At 44.7% G+C, this 22,026-nt stretch overlaps 1 protein-coding gene across 1 annotated transcript in view; it reads left to right on the top strand.

The window, feature by feature from the left end:
- The window catches only part of LAMC1 (laminin subunit gamma 1), an 81,937-nt gene that overhangs the window by 41,610 nt on the left and 18,301 nt on the right, over positions 1–22,026 (top strand). Inside the window, exons 2-10 of the mRNA XM_075286265.1 lie at positions 12,594–12,898; positions 13,451–13,581; positions 14,114–14,280; positions 15,696–15,884; positions 17,710–17,827; positions 17,916–18,014; positions 18,743–18,879; positions 20,018–20,140; positions 21,521–21,710. Of these exons, the coding sequence (XP_075142366.1) occupies positions 12,594–12,898; positions 13,451–13,581; positions 14,114–14,280; positions 15,696–15,884; positions 17,710–17,827; positions 17,916–18,014; positions 18,743–18,879; positions 20,018–20,140; positions 21,521–21,710 (1,459 nt within the window). The remainder of the gene's footprint in view (positions 1–12,593; positions 12,899–13,450; positions 13,582–14,113; positions 14,281–15,695; positions 15,885–17,709; positions 17,828–17,915; positions 18,015–18,742; positions 18,880–20,017; positions 20,141–21,520; positions 21,711–22,026) is intronic.

Here is a 22,026-nt window from a genome sequence, read left to right as displayed (position 1 = left end):
GCAGTTAAGCCCCTTTTGCTGCTATGGGAGTTATGTTAACAGCATTAAATGGGCAGAACCTGTATTCATTCTGTGGCTGGGGTCACCATCGGGTCCCAAATCTATCAGAAATTTGCGGTATATTCAATGGATAGTAGAATTTGGAAATACAGTTTTAATTGACAGAATTAAAGGGATTTTCTGGGAGTTCAATATTGATGAGCTAACCTTAAGATGCCAACATTGATGCAGAGGCTGCAGCGATCGCCTGAATGCTGCAATATCATCAAACAGCTGATCAATGAGATTCCTGTTGGTCCGACCCGCTATGATATATTGATGACCTCTAATTGCAAAAATATAACCTTTGTACGGTTGGGTTTTTTTGTGCCGGCTATTTCCAGTAAAGGTGAGCCTGCTGCAGTATATAAGTGGTCTTTGGTCGTCCCATCATTTGGATGACTTGGTATTCGTGCTGTGATGGCGACGTGAGGGTCACACATCTCTGGGCTCTTCTGTCTACTCGCAGAAACAGCTGTGTCCACAGAGCTCCTCTTTGGTTTTCTCAGGGTTTGCTCTGTCCGGGGATAGATCATTATTTACTAGCTATTCGTTAAGGAAGTCAAGGCTTTAATTAGTGCAGTGTTTGATATGTCAACAAGCGGTGTAATTACTGCCCGGCCTTCTGTCTGTGCTATGAGGGGATTATTTCATGGATACCTGCAACGAGATCATTGCTGATGTATTAAACTTCAAAGTCCTCACATGGCGGAACCGTTCCTGTTCACTTGCATGGCGGTTGTATTTCTTTTTACTACCGTATGTACTTTGGCAATTATTGCAATATTTGTGTATCTTGTTGGATGTTTGGTACGTACCTAAACATATATGACATCAGCGTGCCCTGTTAATCCACACTGTGTGCACCATCTGATATGGGATGGGTACAAATTTGTTTTTCTTTAATTGGAAAAACTCTATAATGTTATTGGTTGCGGTCATCCATGTCACTAACACCCTGGCCACTAAGCCTAATAATAGGCTGATACTTGCCAATTGTGTAGAGGGTTTCACCTCATTCACGTCACAGACAGAATTAGAAAAGAAGAAAATACCTCTATAGATAACACTATTGAGCCATCATTATATCTGCTATTTAACAATAGATGTTGTCACTAGAGATGAGCGAACAGTAAAATGTTCGAGGTTCGATATTCGTTTCGAGTAGCCCCGCAATATTCGACTACTCATATCGAATCCTATTATACTCTATGGGGGAAAAATGCTCGTTCCAAGGGTAGGCAACATTCGATCAAATTGAACTTACCAAGTCCACGAGTGAGGGTCGGGCTGGATTCTCCGAGAAGTCTTCTCCGTGCAGCTTCCCCGCGGCGTCTTCCAGCTCTGAATTCACTCTGCCAGGCATCGGGCCTGGGCAGAGCCGACTGCGCATGCCCGCACTACAAGAAAATGGCTGCTTACAGTCATAGTGGCCATTTTCTTGTAGCGCGGGCATGCGCAGTCGGCTCTGCCCAGGCCCGATGCCTGGCAGAGTGAATTCAGAGCCGGAAGACGCCGCATGGACGCTGCACGGAGAAGACTTCTAAAGGTAGGAGAAGAACCAGCGTTGATTGGCCGACTGTATAGCATTCAGCCAATCAATGCTGGTTCTGCATCGAACTTTTACATTCGAATAGCGAGAGATACTCAATCGAGTACGAGTATTTCAAATACCGTAGTATTCGATCGAATACCTACTCAATCGAATACTACTCGCTCATCTCTAGTTGTCACGGTTTATCTGCTCCCCCTCCTCAGCATACCTAGCTAACTCCCAAAAATCTCAATAAGGCCAGGTTCACAACGGCGCATGGGTCTCTGTACGTATTTTAGTTAATGAGTCACCTCTAGTTCTCCCTATTTTGGTGGGAAACCTTCTTAATGTTCAGCTTCACTGGCTGTATCCGGCATTGGTTTCTCTGTTTAATGGACCGTTGTTAATTATAATCTTCTCCCTGTCTATACTTCACCCAATCCTACTCCCTTTGAATCACGAGAGGCCGCCATTGTGCATACAGAACCAGTATAGATGACTGTTCATACGACTTTTCAGTCGACTTCTTATGTTGATCCTGTCAATTTCATTCTTATCTTCCAGTAATACAAATTAGAGGGACTTGTTCCTGTCCAATTTTGCGGCCTTGCTTCCGTGGCTCCTATTGAATGATATTGGCCGTGGAAGCATGGATGGCACACGGAAGACATCCAAGTGCCGACCGTGCCGTTCATTCACAGCTGACAGGTAGAACACGGCTTTATACAGAGCTATACTATTCTAGTATAAGGACCCGTTCACACGAGGTGTGGATGGCGGATTTTGGTCCTGATTCGGACGCAGGAAGCCGCTTCCGACAGTCACGGCTCAAAGAAGTAGGCTCAAATAAATGGGCCTAGTCCAGATAGTGCTGCCGCGACACGGACGCCGCGGCTCAATGAGGCTGAAGAAAGGGCAGCTCACTAGCGGTCTACATAGATCACCATTGTGAGGGGGCGGATTATGACGTGGATTCAGTGCCAAAATCCGCCCCCTCTTGCCCCATGTGAACAGAGCCTAAGGCTTCTCTCTGCCGGTTTCGGTATAAAATCGGAGTAAACCGATGGACACCTGGCAGACCTAAATATAGATCTGGGGACGATGAAGTTTTGGGACGATAGAGTTCACACGGCCTATACCACTTGGAACCTTTTCTACTTGGCAAGGATTAGTTGTTTTTTTTTTTTTTTGTTTTATTCCAACCATTCCTGACATATAAACTTTACTGTACACATATAAAGAATCTCGCACAGTTTATAGACTCCATAAAAACCATAGACAGACTTCTCATGAGTTCAGAGTGCGTGGCATGCCGATCCATAAAGAAAAATAAATCCTATTTTACCATTATTTAGAGACCTCTGCTCTCTGTTTCTCCTCCGGGACGTCCTGACCTTCATGACTAAGTCATAACTTCCTATGCTGGTGATATATGGAACATCTGTGCAGCGCCATGGACTCCGAGCGATGGTGTAGAGACTTGAGCTACACGCACATCATTGTAATGATCCTTATTCCTCAAAAATACGTGTCTGTATGGCAATAAGATGTCACCGGTAATTGCAGTTCTGCAAAAAAAGACCTGTGTGATCCCAAGCACTTGTATGGGCAAGTCTGTGCCGGAAATATGGACGGGAATTGGGTTGATTACGTATTTGGCATATGGTTGCTATAGCCCATATATGCTGACCTGCAAAATTTACAGCCGTCTATATGGCGCCATAGAAATTTAGGTCCGTATCCTATCCATAATTACAGATTGAAAATATAATTACTGCAATAAATAGAATAAAATACATAATAAGCACAATATAGTTAACGGTCATGGACATGGGGTCTTGCTAGTCTACTATAGACGTTCCTGATTTTGTTTCTATGATCTGTTTATTTGCAGGCAAGAACTTTGAAAAATTTGATGGAAAAATATAGATTTTCTTGCCATGTGTCATCATTCATATGCTACGTCTATCATGTCTGATCAAAACCTAAAAGCTATGCGGCTCTGGGGAGGGGGTTAGTGGTTATCTTTAGATAACATGTAGGACTGGTTCGGACTTGTGCAGGAAGTCTAGGATTTCTTGTCTGTGGAAAAAGCATCAAAATGCACCAAAAACTATTTTATCGCACAGGTTTTATTGTGTCTGCATTTTTAGTTCAGGATGTGTTGGATTATAGATGCAATGGCGAGGGTCACCGGAGTCATACAATGCTCTCCCCTTGTGAATCGCTGCCTCCATTGCCGACATATCGTGGTTTACCCTACACCTATCTCCAGTCCACGAGAACACGCTGAAGATCTGTTAGACCTGTAGACTATGAATGGCGACATGGCGTGACCATTACTTTATTGAAATGGGAACATGGCTCTACCACTTTTTTAGCAATCAGATAGGTGATCATTGTTGTATCTAGGTGAAATCCCTAATAGTCTGTGATGGTAATTCTGGATTCCTACACAAATGACAGAAGATCCCTGGGGTCTCCACAGCCACACATCCTATGATCGGCTTATTGTCCAAAGCAGACCACCGCCTAAGGTGCCATGACTGCAGATTTTATCCACAATTGCGTGTAAAACTACAGACCCATTCAATTCTATGGGCCCAGACACACGACCACTTTTTTGCAGCCATGTGTCCGTGCCATATACATGGGCCGCAAATTATGAAGAATATCCTATTTTTGTCCGCATTTGCAGGGCGGATGAGCCAGTTAGACTCTATGGGCACATTCGCATTGCGGTGAAGCCACAGAGTTTGTGGCAGAGTTTTTAGGCAACACAGGGGAAGTTCCTGTAGTGGAACCCCGACTATAGATGCACTATGGTCTGCAATTGTAGACATTGGGCTACAGATCCAGATGACTTACTAAAGACCTATGGGACAGTATATAAACTACGGGCGGGTTCATGTAGCCTTAGAGTGGCCATTTTAATTACATTTTCTTAATGTAACTTTATGTACCCTGTGTTGTACATATCCCAAGGCCCGGTTCAGATCAGCGTTTGGGTTTCCCAAATGGACTCCCCGAACGTAAACCTATACGCATTAAAAAGTGGTTACCTAATAAACCACACGGACCCCTTAGACTATAATGAGGTCCATGTGGTTTCCGCTCGATGTCCGCACAAAACATGCAGAGAGAAGTGTTGCTTGCAGGACTTTTCTCTCCACATGTTTTGTGTGGAAACCACTTGGACCCCATTACAGTCTATAGGGTCCGTGTGGTTTCTTAGGTAACCGCTTTTTAATGTATATAGGTTTCCATTCGGCAGAAACCCGAACGCTGATGTGAACCGGGCCTAAGACTTACCCAGACACCTTCCAGCAGTCGAGACTTTCAAACTCTCATAAGGGTTAATCCAATAACTTTCGGTATATTTACGGGCTGGTGTCTTGTAAGGCGCGATGGAATTTTTAGCACATAAAAAAAGCACTTGCCTACAATTCCTCCTCTATCGGTCTCTTCATTGTTTGGTTTTAGAGATTATGGCTGTTTTTGTCAAAGCTTTTGGCACATTTCATCCTTCTCAACATAACTGCCAAATTCCCGGAAGTGTCCAGTATATACTGTGTTCCTCTGGGGCAACTTAAATTACAATAGAGGAAAAAACATAGCCTCAAGGAGGGAAATATATGTAAGGGGTTTCTGGCTGAAATGGTCCGCCGTCCTTATTCATCACCCACTGAGCCGACGAGGAGGAATTCATGCCATTTAAAGTAACATAGGAACGGCTCTGGATACAGAGAGCGACGCTGCGCCGTGTCCTGGGGAGAAGGAAACAGCTGCTTTACAGTGGAAAGATGACATTTTGTGTAAACCGCTTCTAATTATAGGGGTTTTCATTGTAGGGCTGCCGACATGTTCTACCTACATTATGTCTTACTCATACTCGGTGTAGGACGGGAAGGATGTTCTGCTTCTGTAGCTCTAGGCCTAATAGTTTGTGCAGATGTCCATATTTACAGCTTGTCTATGAGCCATAAATTGGGTGCCAAGCACTGGATCGGATCTGATCCTCGGAGATCTGGAAAGCTTTTCTAAATCTCTTGTTCTTGGCACTCGGTATATGCTGGCTTCTGTACAGAACTGCAATATGTAAGGTGGATTAGCTGTAAGCTACATGGGTGATTTGTAGTCGTATGATCATGTTACTAATAGGTCTGGACGGTGCAGGCCGCCATGTTCAGCCTTTATTTTGGAAGGATCCATTACTTTCCATGAGACTAAATGACATTCGAAGGTCATCGTTTTAAGGTGCCCATATACTGTAAATCGGGGTCAAAGAGGCCAACTATATTAGGGCGAGTTCACATCTGCGCCCCGTATAGCCAATCATGCCAGTTTTCGTCTACTGCCCCGCGAAAACGGACAGGAGATGGAAACCCGACGGTCCGTTTTCAAACCTGTTCACTTGAATGGCTTTGCAAAGGTGACCGCCCGTGTGCAACTTCTGCCTGTCCACGGGGATACCTGTTTTTTTTGTTTTTTTTTAACCGAACACAAACTTCTGCATATTTGACTTTGTGTCTGGCTAAAAAAAAAAAATGATTTCCCCCGCGGACAGGCAGAAGACGCTCACAGGTGGTCACCTTTGCAAACTTATTCAAGTGAATGGGTTTGAAAACTGACCGCCGGGTTTCCGTCTCCTGTCCAGTTTTGCGGGGCAGCAAACGGAAACTGGCCAGATTGGCTAAACCAGAGACCGGGCGCAGATGTGAACCCGCCCTTATGTGTATGGTGATGTCCCCACTGACCATACCATTGACTTATTTTTTCACAGCCCGACTCCGAGCAGTAAAAAAGTCAGCAATTGAGTTCCTATAGAAAGTAAATGTACAACAAGCTCTCCGTCTAAGGACACAATATCAGGAATTGTATAGGAATAATATACAATATATCGTGTCGGGAATTTTTTCCGACTGGGGTTTCTGGGTGGGGATAGGAGAAGAATCAGGCTTCTCAGATTTAAGATGCCCAATGGTCTTGTTCCCAGTGTAGATGAGCCATTGGCAGAGGTACAAAAAAAAAGGTATTTTACAGCTCACCACAAAAAGTTTTTTTCTTTCTTATGCTTCCACCTGGGAGACCAGAAACACGGATTGGACTTCCGACTTCAGAACGATGATAAATAAAAATAAAAAAATTGGCAGAGGTGTCCGGCATCGGCTTGGGGCTGTGTAAGACCTAAAGATTTTTGTATCAGGCGACGCTCGTTCATTCGGAGGTTGGCGGCACTATTAAGCTGGGTTTCTGGTTTCAGGTCTTGGTCAGGTTCTTTGTTGCTGGTTTTTGAAACTAAAAACCAGTGCAGACTGAATAAAAGAGGAGGAGCAGCAGCTGCATTAAGTATACTTTTTCACACCTGGTTTTGGCTTCGGAAACTGCAAAAAAAGAGCGTGAGCGAATTCCGACTGTGCTCTTCTGGGCTGCAAAATAAGGTATATCAATGTAAATCGATGTGAATGAAGGGACCAAGAGCTTTCCAGGCACATACCCTAAGTATATAGTGTGAATACACATCTGTTACTACTCTTCCTATTCTACTAAGGCCTTATTCACACATCCACGATTGTGTTGTGTCCTCATATGTTGGCGTCCTTTTTTTAATACAAATGTGAAAAGCAGATCAACCACGGACAACACAGAACCACAAATAAGCTGGTGGTGTCTGTGAATAGCACAGACGTCACACATCCGCAGATGCCCCGTGTGAATGAGGCCTAACTTCGTGGGAGGCTAAAATGCACAGATTTTTGTACAGAATGTCTTTGAGGACCCAAGAAGATGACGTAGATAGAGCCTCGTACTATTAAGACTCTTCAGATCTCTGAACATTGTGTGTCGTGTTCTTTGCTTTATTCTTTTGTGTGACTTCATGTGAAAAAAAACAAAACTAAAGTGAATATTTCAGTTTTGTTCCGGATGTGACAGCGAGTAATACGAGCCATAGAGAGATATGTCTACATGTGATTTCCATTACGTGGCCGCTATAGCCTGATCGGTTCAGTGATAAATTACTATTATTTTTAGCCACATATGAGGTGTCTGACTGTTCTGTTTTCGGGTCTGTACCAGGTGCATCCATTCATTTCTATGGAGCGTGCTGTTCGGATCGGCTGATCCGAACAGTACTCGCTCATCTCTAGTCGTCTTCACATAATGGTTAAGTTCGACAATTATTATTAACTATAATGGCGTCCGTCAGGTGTCCGTTTTTATAACTGGAATTGTTGGACTAACATAAGGTTCACATTACTGTTGGTTTCTCAGTCACTCAGGTCCGCACGGAAAGCCTGTCTGCTAAAAAGTAGCCGAAAAAGTAAGGTTTGAACAATTTTACGTCCATTAATTGCTGACGGATCAGCGCAGACGTGTATGTAATCTGTATGGGATCCTTCAGGATCTCTTGCTGTCCATCTATAGACGGACTGTTTTTATTGTTGAATTTGTTTTTCTGATCCTGCGACTGACCAGAACACACCCTACTAGTGTAGATCCTGACGGATTAGGTGCTGAGAGGATGGAGTATATTTTGGGAACTGTAGCAGTCCTAGACTATACAGCTGATCCGGATGTGCTGTACATTACCAGTAATGATCCACATACAGTGTAATCTATCATGGCTGGCATGTGAATGTGTTCGGATTACTTGGGGTATGTGATAGGAAGGAAGCGATGAGCCGCATTCGCCTGGTCAGTAAACACACGCAGACGTAGTAAATGTATGGATTATGATGCTTAGGACCGACATTACTCATTCACTCCTCTATGTTCTGTGCACTATGACAGCAGGATATCATCCATAGGACCCTGTCGTCTGTGGCTTGTGACTTTACAAGCCACGAGGGTCAGAAAATAGACTGCTTTGGGGTGTATAGGCCATGACGTAGATGTAAGGAGCCGGCTGTTGTCAGATTCTGCAAATAGCACATTCTGAGACGAGTGTCTCCTAATGAGGTGTGAGCTATGTCTACACAGAGCACGGAGCCGAGGCGGCCTACATAATGTGACGGGGATGGCTATCGCTTTCCTGAGATTCCTACTGTATTATGTACGACGCCTTAGAGCGCCGCTCGCTGTCCTATCTACATTCACATCACCCAATCCAGTTAAGTGTAGGTTATCTGTTCCTATCCCCAGACTGCGCTTCCCCTTTTAGCCATGAAAGCTATAGATGGTTCTTGTGATTTAGTTTGTAGTCGAGCATAGTGAAGAATCTCGGGAGACTTATTTAGTTAATATGGCGGCTAATTTTAGGTTGTTGGCTGGAGATAAAGTGTGACATATGGACAGCATGGCATTGTATGTCACATAGGCCTATAGTATGTTGGTTAGTAAATTTTTCAGACTATAAGACGCACTTTTTTTCCCCAAAAAATCTGGAGGGAAAATGAGGGTGCGTCTTATAGTCCGAATGTGTCCTGCCGCTGCTGGCTTCCTGCAGTGACAGGAGCGTGGCAATGCTGCAGGCCCCGGCATCTGTGCCGGCATCTAAAACCCTTCCCGGCATCCGCCGTTCTATTTCCAGGATGCCGCGTCTGTAAGAATAATGGCGGCCGCTTCTGCAGAGCGGTCGCCATAGCAACCAAGTCTCCACTATACGCAGAGGCCCAAAGCTAATGCCCGCAATTAGAATGTATTCTAATTGCGGGCATTAAAACTTAACCCCCCTTCCCCCCAAAGTGTAGAATACACCCCCATACCTTTAAAGTTGCTGGCTGGCTCCTGCGCGGTGAGGTCGCAGGAGCCGACCTGGTCTGGTGACAGCCGGGAGCCAACCGAAGGCTCCCAGGCCTGTCACTGCTATATTACTATTGCGGTTGGTCTATGACCAGCCGTAATAGTAATGTAGAGAATCTCCCGTAGACGGCAATACAAGTGTATTGCCGTCTATGGGACTTGCAATCAAATGATTGAATGTTCAAGCCACCTAGGGGGGAAGGGGCAATAAAATAGTGAAAAGAATTGTATTTTCATAAGGAATAGATTTTCTTATAACTCTGCATTGTGATATTCCTCTGTTATTCCTCCTGGCAATGTAGAAATAAATAATAATAAATGTTTACTTTGTTAAAGAAGCATGATCCTACACTGTCAGCACCAATGGACGACTGTCAGACTGTGTAGGGTAACACGTGCATGGTCAAACTTTGTACAAGTTTCCAGGAGGAAGAGCAGAGGAACAGCACTGTGCATAGTTATAATATAAAATATGCTTCAGAATTGTTGTCTTATGGGGAATATATTTACTATACTAGAGATGAGTCAGGAGAGGTGATTGGGTATTTGGGTAGAAATGTCTGAATGGGGTTTAAAAGAAGCCCTGAAGGCGGAGTTCATGCTTTATAGTGTGATGCAGTAAAACATGAACTTTTCTTTAAGTAAAAGGGACATGTATAGATGCCATGCTGCATATACATAACATTACGTTGACTTCTTGACCATAGTATGGCGGTCAGTATGTTTCTGTGCTGTGTGCCAGGGGTGTAACTTGAGGGGTGCAGAGGGTGCAGTCGCACTGGGGCCCAGGAGGCTTAGGGGGCCCATAGGAACTGGTATCAGTAGTGAGATTGCAGCATCTATCTGGCCCATAGGCCAAGGAGCCCCACAGATTACCATAAACTCCTTAGCGCCCGTAACCATCACTATCAAGAATTCGCTGTAGGGATGAGGTAGGGGCCCCGGACAAAAGATTGCACCGGAGCCCACAAGACTCTAGTTACACCACTGCTGTGTGCCATATTGTGGTCCAAACTGCAGTCGTTCATGTGTATGGGGCCTTAATCTGAGGATATTCTGTTCCAGGCCTGTGCTCTGTATAGTTACTAGTAATTGGGTTCCGCACAGATAGAGGAATGATGGAGGCGCAGATTTTGGGGATTTGGAGCTGTTGCCTTTATTCCTCTCCACTGGGCACTTAGCGGTATAGATTTTCCCACAGTCCTTCTATCTGTCCCGGCCCCTTTCTCAGCCTTTCTGCCTGTTTCTTAGCACCTGTTTCGCTATGTCTCTTCCCCCCTCCGCTCACTGGAGTGTATGGAATTTTGTTTAGATATTACACACATCCTGGAGCAGAGAGATTGTTTCCTGCGACCATCTGTGTCAGTCCGAGGCGCCCGCCATACCTGCTGGGAGTAAGTGTCCAGCCGCAGACTTGGGGAGGGGGGGGCGTCTGCCTACACAGAACAGGGATAAGGGGCCATTTATAATAATGGGGTTACAAAGAAGTCTACAAAGAAGATGGTTACCCCTCAGTGTCTGGGAGCAGCAGTTTCCTTTCAGGTAGTCACCCAACTTTCTCACACACCAGAATGGCAGGTCTTGTAATGTTCCAGTCACCACTCCTATAGCTCTGCATAAATAGATCAGGAGGAATTGGGACCCGTGTGTTGTACACTGTATGAGTTGTAGTGACAATCTTGTAGGGATTCACCCAGCTTTCCCAGAAATCGATACAGCTCAGTAGAACTTGACTGAAGTGCGACAACCTCGATTTATAGTTGAGTGGGTTATAAGGGGGGGGGGGGGGGGGGGGGGGTGTGTTTAATAATTTTTTTTGAAGTAGTATACCGCCAGGTCCGAAATCTCAGAATAAATGCGATGGATCGAAATCCATTTGGTTTTATGCGAGAATCGGTGTTTGTACGTTTCATATTGTACATGGATTTTGGAATAGATTCTGCACCAAAGTTTGGCAATGATCTGCTTTAAATGAAGATACATTTTTTTTATTTTCAAATTTTAGATTTTTTTTCAAACCATTTGACGGCAATGGAAAATTTCAGGTGAATGATTGATTTTATTTTTTTGTTGCACTTGCACTACCCTAGAAGGAAACCCCCTCCTTTACCCCCCTCTGTGGGAGCCGAGACTTTTGCATTTCTGGACAAATGATGTTACAGTTTTGCCCAAATTGTGGCCATGAAACACCGCAAATATGTAGCCCATAACTAGACCCTCAGGTGAGGTTTTTCTACAATGGGCTGTGGTCTGTCACACAAGAATGTGGTAAAACTACATCGCACATCCTGACAGAGACAGACAGTGTGAAATCTGTTATGTGGCTACATGTACATAAGCTGCCCATGAGTCACGAGGCGATTTGTTCCTCTTCCCTCAGATGTCAGTCGTGCTCCGTACATGGACACACCAGACTCCTATGAAGACAGATTGCTTACACATTAGACATCGCCTTGTATTATGTATTATTGCAGCGTTGGCATGGCAGGGTAACTTAGTATTTAGGCTGTGCCCGGTAAGGGGGCAGTGTGAGTGGCAGGAGACCCTGGCGAGCTGCGTGGATGTGGATGAGGCTCCCATAAGCTAACAATGCAGCAGCTGGTTTGCAGCTGTGCTCATCACCCTGGGAACCTTCGTGCCGAACCGTTGTTCCAGATGTTCTGTGAAATAATTGCGTGGGGGGCGGCCGCCATTCTCACTGACACTCTGTCTGTATCTCTCATCTTTCATTTGTTCCCCTCACGTCTTTTATTTCATGTGTCTTTCATATGCATTCTTCTTCCTTTACTCATTTTCTTAACTTCTGTTCTAATGAACGGGGAAGTGTCTGTCTGTTGTACACATCCTTCATCCTGGTCTTCATTACCCACAATGCCTTGCCTTTAGTAGCGGGAAGGTTTGGGTCATTACCCACAATGCCTTGGCTTTAGTAGCGGGAAGGTTTGATTCATTGCCCACAGTGCCTTGGCTTTAGTAGTGGGAAGGTTTGGTTCATTACCCACAATGCCTTGGCTTTAGTAGTGGGAAGGTTTGGTTCGTTACCCACAATGCCTTGGCTTTAGTAGCGGGAAGGTTTGGTTCATTACCCACAATGCCTTGGCTTTAGTAGTGGGAAGGTTTGGTTCGTTACCCACAATGCCTTTAGTAGCAACCTTAAATATGTCACCCTCTGAATTAAAATGTATTTATCATGCACGCCTCACGTTTTCCTTGTACCTGACAACTTTCTTGTCCCCGCTGACCACTAATCCTCATGGTCTCTCCTTTATCCTTATAGGGAAGGCCTTTGATATCACTTATGTACGTCTGAAGTTCCATACCAGCCGCCCAGAGAGTTTCGCCCTATACAAGCGGACCCATGAAGATGGTCCGTGGGTCCCCTACCAGTATTACAGTGGCTCGTGCGAGAATACATACCACAAATTCAACCGAGGCTTCATCCGCACCGGAGAAGATGAACAGCAGGCTCTGTGCACTGACGAATTCAGCGATATCTCACCGTTGACAGGCGGCAATGTCGCTTTCTCCACCCTTGAGGGCAGGCCGAGCGCCTACAACTTTGACAACAGTCCTGTTTTGCAGGTACATAAATGGGGCTAAGCTAGTAGACAAATACAATATAGTTTGGTCTCCTTCCTGCTGTAAGATCTGTTGCTAACAAGTTGCTCACTTTACGGCAGTTTCGGGCTAGCCACCATGTTAATCCGCATTTTCCTTGGAGCGGTCAGTTTGATGGCTTTGATTGTTGATATAAAGTCACCAGCAGTCCCAGAGCTGTGGAGTCGAAACGCCAAACCACTGACGCTGACTCCTCTGTTTTTCCACAACCAAACTCCGACTCCTGCTCCGAGTGACTGTCGTAAGGCGGTTCGTACTGCAGAAATTGCTGATGTCTGCAACTCTGGCAAACCAGTGCTGCAGTAACATTACGGTGCGCGTTGGGCAGCTCAGGGCATGGCTGTATTTTACCCTACAGCACATGCGGAGTCTTTGTTTATGCCACAATGTAAACCATGGGGTCTGGTTAGAGCAAAGTGTGTGACTGTTTCAGTGACTTGTATATAGAGAGATCACTAAGGCCTAAGAGTGCATCATAATTAATCCTCACAATTGTTAACCCTTTTTTCCCTGCAGGATTGGGTGACAGCCACAGATATCCGCGTGACACTGAACAGGCTCAACACATTTGGAGATGAAGTATTCAGTGACCCTAAGGTGCTGAAGTCTTATTACTATGCCATATCTGATTTTGCGGTAGGAGGCAGGTAAGTCGGTTTACCTTTCTTACTTTGCAGACCTCCTTGTGGGTGGATTTTACGTCCTTTAATATTGTAAGTTGCAGGGCTCTCTACAATGGGGGGGAAACAGGGTGATCCATTTGAGAGTGGAAAGGTCTTGTGCAAGCATTTTAATAGACCCCAGGAGTATGGGGCTTTCGTGTATGATGTGGCTGGTCATACTGACATAGTGACTCTGGAATACATGTATATATTCTGTTTACAGACAGTGGTGTCGGATCTGAAGGGCTATCCTTCTAAGAGGACTCATTTTATCATGCCAGTTGCAGCAGTTTATTATATGATGATACTTCTGCAGTGTCCTCCTTATGTGTTAACTAGTCCTGCCTTCCAGCTTCATTCTCATATTGTGCAACCTCCTTCTGGATAGGACATCTTGAGAACATCCTTGTTGGTGTTAGGACATTGGTGAACAAGCCAAGATTTGTAGGGTGTAGTTCCTTTTCAGCTCCCCCGAGTACTGTCAACTTCTCATCCAGAATCCCTCTCTTGTTTTCAGGTGCAAGTGTAACGGCCACGCCAGCGAATGTGTGCGCAACGAGTACAGCAAGCTGGTTTGCAACTGCAAGCACAACACATTTGGTGTGGACTGTGAAAAATGTTTACCCTTCTTTAATGATCGACCCTGGAGGAGAGCGACTTCAGAGAGTGCCAATGAGTGTCTGCGTAAGTTTCCTACCCCCCTAACATGGCTTTACCATTATTTTACCGTATTACCTTTACATTACTCATTGAACAGCTCCACTGAAATACTAAATATCAGGCCAGCTTATTGTACTGACTCTTCTGAAGGCAGATGTTGGGGAGGGGAGAAAAATTAGTCTTGTTGCATCTCAGCATGGCTGATCCTTTGTTCTTGCGGGATATAAACCATTGCCAGAGGTATCTGACAGGGGTTTACTCACTTTGGCCTATTAAGAACATATGCACACATGGCCGAGGAATAAGTATCAGTCAGAAGAGTGTTCGACTAAAAGTTATCTAAGGTGTATGGCCACCTTAGAGAGAACCTGTCGCCCTCCTGACTCGCCTGTTTTAGTAAATGCTTATATTTAGAGATGAGCGAACAGTAAAATGTCCGAGATTCGATATTCGTTTCAAGTAGCCCCTCAATATTCAACTACTCGAATCGAATATCGAATCCTATTATACTCTATGGGGGGGGAAATGCTCGTTTCAGGGGTAGGCAACGTTCGATCAAATTATACTTACCAAATCCAAGAGTGAGGGTCGGGCTGGATCCTCTGAGAAGTCTTCTCCGTGCAGCGTCTTCCGGTTCTGAATTCGCTCTACCAGGCATCGGGCCTGGGCAGAGCCGATTGCGCATGCCCGCACTACAATCAGACATGCGCAGTCGGCTCTGCCCAGGCCTGATGCCTGGCAGAGTGAATGAAGAGCCGGAAGACGCCGCAGGGAAGCTGCACGGAAAAGACTTCTAAAGGTAGGAGAAGAACCAGCATTGATTGGCCGACTGTATAGCATTCGGCCAATCAATCCTGGTTCTGCATCGAACTTTTCCATTCGAATAGCGAGTACGAGTATTTCGAATACCGTAGTATTCGATCGAATACCTACTCGATTGAATACTACTCGCTCATCTCTACTTATATTCCTTGTGAAATCACAACCGTGTAGCAAAGCTTCTTACAGCTCTGCGGGTTCCTGTTCCTCTGTCATTCCTCCTGAATATTTATAAGTGTGAGCTGCCGTCCCCTTATCAAAGTGGTGTGTCCCTACAAATTATCCGCCCTCATTGGATAATGTTAGGGTGTGTACGGACATACCCCCAACTGCTAACACCCAGTTCATAATTTATTCACACGTTTCTAGGAGGGGTAACTGAGGAACTCCGCAACACTGAACTGTAGATGGTACATAATTGAAGTATAACATAAAATACAAAGGTCAGGAGAGGTGACAAATCCTCTCTTTAGGTTTCTGCAAATTAAAATATGCACCCTACCCCATACAGCAGCCATAGTATAATATATGATGCCCCTGTCTGAACTATAATTACATTATGTTGACGAATTTTACAGCTCTATATTTATCCTTGTTTTCTATTTGATCCCTTTTTTCAGCCTGTAATTGTAATGGCCGCTCTCAAGAATGTTACTTTGACCCAGAGCTGTACCGTTCTACCGGTCACGGTGGCCATTGCACAGGGTGCTCGGACAATACGGATGGACCAAACTGCGAGCGGTGTAAAGAAAACTACTATCGGCAAAATGATGACCAACCCTGTCTGGCTTGTAATTGTAACCCTGTTGGTGCGTATATATCTACAAAGGGAGCTTCTATGTACGTTCCAGTAATGTAAAATGTGTGTTATGCTTTAAGAGGTTTTCCAGGATAATATTTTTGGTCCGTCTTTTGGATTTTCCATCAAAATCAGATTTGTGGTGATTCGGATGTCAGCACCATGCCGATCCACTGTGTTCCAGTGAGAGTTGCGGCATCTTCATGGTTTGTCAGTCTGGCTACCTGCATGCGTTCTACATAGTCGCGGCTATTCTGGGTATTAAACTTTTGCCCCATTCTAGTGAATCTGTGATACCCAGCATAACTGCGACTAAGGTTAAGTACACACTGCAGAATTTTTGTACTGGAATCCGCTGAAATAAAATCTGCGCCTCATTCACTTCAGTATTTAAAAAAAATCAATGGAAATTAGAAGCGTCCTGCCCGATCTTTGGGCAAGTTCCACCCAAACCTCCTATTGAAGTTAGTGGGAGTGGGAAATTTTCTTCCCACTGCAGGAAGGTTTCCATGGCGGGTCCCAACACAAAATTCACTATGAGAACTTACTTTGACTCTATAATGGTTCTGTTTAACAGGCCGAGGTAAACAATACAAAAAAATTGCAGCAGCCCCTTCACACAGCAGATTGGCAGGGGTACTAAGTGTAGTCCAATCAACAAAAAAAAAACCCTTATTAAATTTGCCTTGCAGAGACTTGGGAAAGCCTGGTGGCGACCCTTGTGTAAGTTGCAATGGTGGCCATTAATTCTGACTGAACAGCACTGCTTTGGGGAGGGGTTTTCTGCTCTTTATGTACTTCACAGAACATACATTTTCCGCCACCCCTTGCTCTAGGATGTCTGTTTTACTCCGCAGCCTTTGGTGATGCTTATCTTAACATCCTTTGCTGGAAAATCTCTCCTGGGTCTGAAACAAACAACAAAGCTCTCTAAACACATTGGTTTGGAGCAGCCTGTGCAGAGCGTTGCAGCCCTGTGTAAATAAGCATCATGCTGTCTTCTAAACAAAGGAGACCTCACGCTGGTTATCTGCCCCTTTGACTTTAAGCTCTGGTCTCCTTCTGCATTCCAGCACTGCGATGTAAGATCACATATACCTGGAGCGTAGAGCCATAGTGCTCACTATATATCTGCATCTGTATACGCTGCAAGCTGCCGTAACAATAAGGACAAGGATCATTCTAAATCTTCGATACAACTTCTATATAACTAGCTGCCAAAAACAATCAGTCAATGGATTTGCATCCAAAGTATTGTTCTCTTGTATCGTACATCCAGTTCTAGTTTTGGAAGACCCAAGGAAATGCTGTCTCCTTATAAGAATGTTCTTGCCGCTATTTTTCTGCTTTATATTACAAGTTCCAGCAGTATATAAATATTGAGATTGTCAGCACTCTTTGAAGAGCTGTCAAGCTAGTTCCAATGGAGACTCCACCGGTTTCAGTTTGATAACCATGGACATAAGGAATATATCTGATATATCTGAAGAAGAAGCCGAGAGCTTCGAAACGTTATCTGTCATCATTGAGCTAGCCATTAGAAAAGGTATCAACTACTGAAGACTTTCAAGTTTTTTGTTTCTTATATTTCATAACCATGGACATTCAGTGGACTCCATTCTAGTCAATGGGGTCCATCGATCTCTGTGTTGTACGTTTCTGCCTAATTTTTATGCACCTCAATGAGAGTTCCAGCCGACAAATCCACCGTGTAATATTGGCCAATGATCTGATCTGATATTTCCTGTAGTTTACAAGTATGTATTAGATAGGCGAGTTGTCAAATATTCTGATTTTGCTTCTAATTCTCTCTTCGTTGTTCTGATACCCTCCAGGTTCTCTTAGCACCCAGTGTGACAACTATGGGCGCTGCAGCTGTAAACCCGGGGTTATGGGAGAGAAGTGTGACCGATGCCAGCCAGGGTTCCATTCCCTCACTGAAGCTGGCTGCAGGTAACAACCTTACGTCCGATTTACTCAACAGCCATTCCATATCTATCTCTGTGTTATACTGAATATGCCCAAATCTCCTTCACTTTAGACCCTGTGCCTGTAATGCTGCTGGCAGTACAGACGATTGCAATGTGGAGACCGGACGTTGTAGCTGTAAAGATAATGTCGAAGGCTTCAACTGTGAAAGGTAGGACGTGTAAAAATCATAAACCAGCAATGAGGCCCATAGACATCTTCATCTGGCCTTGTCCTACACTAGGTTATGGAGTCTGGCAGAGCCCTGGCCATGGTTTGATTTTAGTTGCCAGGCTGGATTTCTTATATTATCTAGGTACACAAGCTTTGTAGTCTCTGTCCATTTTAGATTTGTGCACGTATACAAAGCTACCTTTGCTGTGACTGTATTCACCATGGAGGTAATACACAGGACTAATAGGGGTCTCAGTGGGGCCTCCCAACTCTCCCCTGATCACAGATGTCAGGATAAGGAAGGATCAGGCTGTGGTACTTCAACATGTCCAATCCTTTTGTTTGCAAGGAATGTAAGCCACAGTCACAGGTTTCTGGCAGCGGCTTATTCCCCTTACCCTATTGAGAACATGTTCATACATGGCCGTACCAGGAAAATGTGCACAGGAGATTTGGAGAACTAGCTGTCAGATGACCCAACATGTCGCCTCCAGCTATCTAAGGAGCTGACGTTTCTACTGCACACTTCAGCAACACAGAGGGCTAGTTGGTTGTGTCCGGTCAGTCACCACTATTAAGATAGCCAGCGTTTGCACCCTTAGAAGCCACAGGGTAAAGAAGAATATAAAGATATCCCAGGAATTGTTTAGTAGAAAGAAACCTGACCCTCTAGCCCCCTGCTATAAATAAGGTTATATACAGTGATCTGCCTCCTCTCTCATTTAGGTGTAAGCCTGGTTTCTTTTACATGGATGCGGCAAATCCTCGCGGCTGCACTCCCTGCTTCTGTTACGGCCATTCCTCCGTGTGCAGCAGCGCTGAAGGCTTCACCATCACCAAGATCGTATCCACGTTTGAGACCGGTAATTGTGTTCGGGGGATGGGAATTTTGTCACCCTCTCCTGTGCTCTAAAATAAGCATATTGTTAATAACCCACTTAAGACTGTAGCGGCTACTGTTACACATCGATAGGGGTCACATCCTGACTACTTAGCACTGTTACTAGTTGTCTGCAATGTGGCGTGCTGTCCATAGATATGGGAATGGATCCTCTATTGAGGTTCAGCTAACATGCATGTCATACCAACGTGATGTAGTTTTAGGCCGAGGCCCCACGTTGCAGAAAAACTGCTTTTTTGCTGCGTTTTTTTGAGCCAAGGCCAGGATTGATCAGAAGGGAGAAGCATAAGAGCTGCTTATACATTTCCCATTCCTTCTGTAGCCGCTACAAGGTTTGGCAGCAAAATCTACAACAAAAAAAAAATCAGTTTTTCCCACAATGTGGGACATGGGTCTATAAAGAGGTTATCCTGGAATAATAAAACATACCATTACCTTCCCAGCACTGGTTAATCCTTATTATTAATATACATTGCACCCCCCAGAGCCCATTTATTACCTTTGACGACGGCATCTTCCAGTGCAGGGAATGTACTAGTAATCTTTATGATGGCATATTCTTAGGATAGGAACTCTTTGGAGCCCTGCCGATCAGCGGATTGAAGAGGCTCCATTGTTTAGGGAGCACCGCAGCCTCTTTAATACCAGGCCCAGTGTCATCCTGTAGTGGCTCAGCCTGATACTACATGTAGGTAACTTGAGTGGGACAGAGCCACAATACCACTTACAGGTAGTAGAGATCTTACACCATTGTGCCTTGAGTATAACAGCCCCTCAAACAGCTGATCAGCGGATGTGCCAATGGCGGACCTCCACTAATCTAATATTGACTCAATTACAGGCAATCGGTGGTGCTAAAGTTCCAGAAATCCACAAACTATAAGGTCTTTATCCTAATGTATGTTGTATAGCCTTTGCAACAAAAAAAGTGATTTCCATGGGCCGCAGGATATGTCCAGTTGTCGCAGATACATGTGGTTGTTTGCAGAATGTGTGATACATTGTATATGTATTCCATGACTAACACAAAGGAAGAGGAATGATGGATTTTGCTTTCTCCACAAGACCTTCCATGTAAATGCCTATGGTGTGTCTTACAGATACCGATGGATGGCTGGCACAGCAGAGGGATGGTGGAGAATACCCCCTAACCTGGGTTTCTGAAAGCAGCTCCTTATCCGTCACCTCTGAGAGCTACTTCCCCATCTACTTCATTGCGCCTGGTAAGTCCAAAGTAAAACTCCCATTACTATGTGCTTGTGAACACCGCAGCCCCTTCATGGCTTGTGCACAGCACCTTATATGTATGAACGCTGATACTTGTTACTACAGTGCAGTCCCATGCAAGTGATAGGAGCTGTTCTGGAGTGCAAGACCCTGCCATGTATAAAGGAGCTGTCGTGTACCATCATTCTGTTGATCCACCATTGATACATGGCTTACACTTCACTCCATTGTCTTTGGTAAATGCCTTCTCTGGTCAGTCATCAGGTCACCGCTAGTACATTCCCTTCTTCTGGAGAATAACCCATATGAGCGCTGTGTTTTCTGATGAGTATTTGCTGAATATTATCATTTAGGAACATACAGTTCCTGCGGCGTGAAGAGGGGCGCAGCAGATTTTTGGGCAGGAAATTAATAAGTGATGAACTCTGTTATCACCGTCATCTTCTGCACTCTGGTAAAATGTTATTTGTAGCTGGCAGACACAATATTATATTAGGAGAAGGGAAGGCTGTCTGTGGCTCAGGATGTGGTTTAATTTAGATCTGCGGTCTGCAGGAGGTCAGGCTCAATGTCATCGCCCAAAATCCCATGTTATCTGCCCTGACATCTAGTGGCTAGTGGTGGTACAGCGCAAATTATAATGCTGCATTACAGAGCGAGGAAATTCTGACTCATTGTTTAAAGGGATTTTCCCACGAACAATGTTTAATCCCTATACATAGGGTAGGACGTAAGTGTCTGACTGCTGGGACCTCTCCAGTCACAGAGTCTCCTGTGTGCATAGACCTGTAGTGTACATGTGTGACCATCACGCCATTCCCTTCTGTGGGACTGACATTTGCCTTGATGATGCTCACGCGTAGGTATTACGGCTACATTTGCAGAGGGGTCTTGGATGTAACAGTTTTAATCTATACTGGCCTCAACATTGGGACCTTTAGCAATCCGAAACTTTAATAAAAATCCCTTTAAAGTGGTGGTCCAGTCAAAAATTGACAACTCCTTTAACTGGGGATATTGAAAAAAATAAGAAAAATACTTGCCTATCACTAATTGTAAGGTGTCCTCCGGTCCTTCTGCTGCGCAGGTCTCTTCTGGAGTTTCATCAAAGCTGCTTGGCTCCCCAAAATCATGTCGCCCTTGGGTATATCATGTAATACAGATTAGCTAAGACACATTGTACAGGCTTACATTATGTCCTAGGCAAGGAATATATTTAGGAATCGGAAATAATAGTGGAATCTGGATGTATAGCCGATAAAGGTAGAAGTATCTGTTTAGTAGTAGTAGACAGTTCCTCGATTTGGGAGAATTTTTTTTTTTTAATTTTGTTTATACCCCGCCTTATCATTTTTCTCAATTCTGCCTCCTTGCAGGAAAGTTCCTCGGCAATCAGGGTCTAAGCTATGGCCAGAATTTGACCTTCAATTTCCGAGTGGAGCGGCGGGATACTCGTCTCTCTGCTGAAGATCTGGTCTTGGAAGGGGCCGGGCTCAGGGTCTCTGTCCCTCTGATCGCTCAGGGAAATTCCTACCCCAGCGAAAGCTCCTTGCAATATGTATTCCGGTAAGTAATCTCCCCTCTGGATCCATCACCATACTCTGAGATAAATGAAGCACTTACATCCGCTGATCTATAGCATGCGCCTGTTTATGTTACAGTGACAGTGTTTACCAGCGGACGGTATATTAACACATTCCTTTCTAGGGGCCGGGGCCTGGCAGGTTGAGCAATTCACATGTGGCCTCCAGCAGATACAGAAGATGAGCTCAGATACTAGACTGAGGCTGAAGGACACGTGTTACAGGATCCCCTGCCATTCTCTAGCATGGATCAGCCTTTTATCTTCTGGTTACGTTTTTTCAGTGAAGCAAATAATGTC

This window comes from Leptodactylus fuscus, chromosome 9, assembly GCF_031893055.1.
Source record: "Leptodactylus fuscus isolate aLepFus1 chromosome 9, aLepFus1.hap2, whole genome shotgun sequence".
NCBI classification, from domain to species: Eukaryota; Metazoa; Chordata; class Amphibia; order Anura; family Leptodactylidae; genus Leptodactylus; species Leptodactylus fuscus.
Note: the sequence above shows the minus strand (reverse complement) of the source record. Positions and strands in the feature narration are given on the sequence as shown.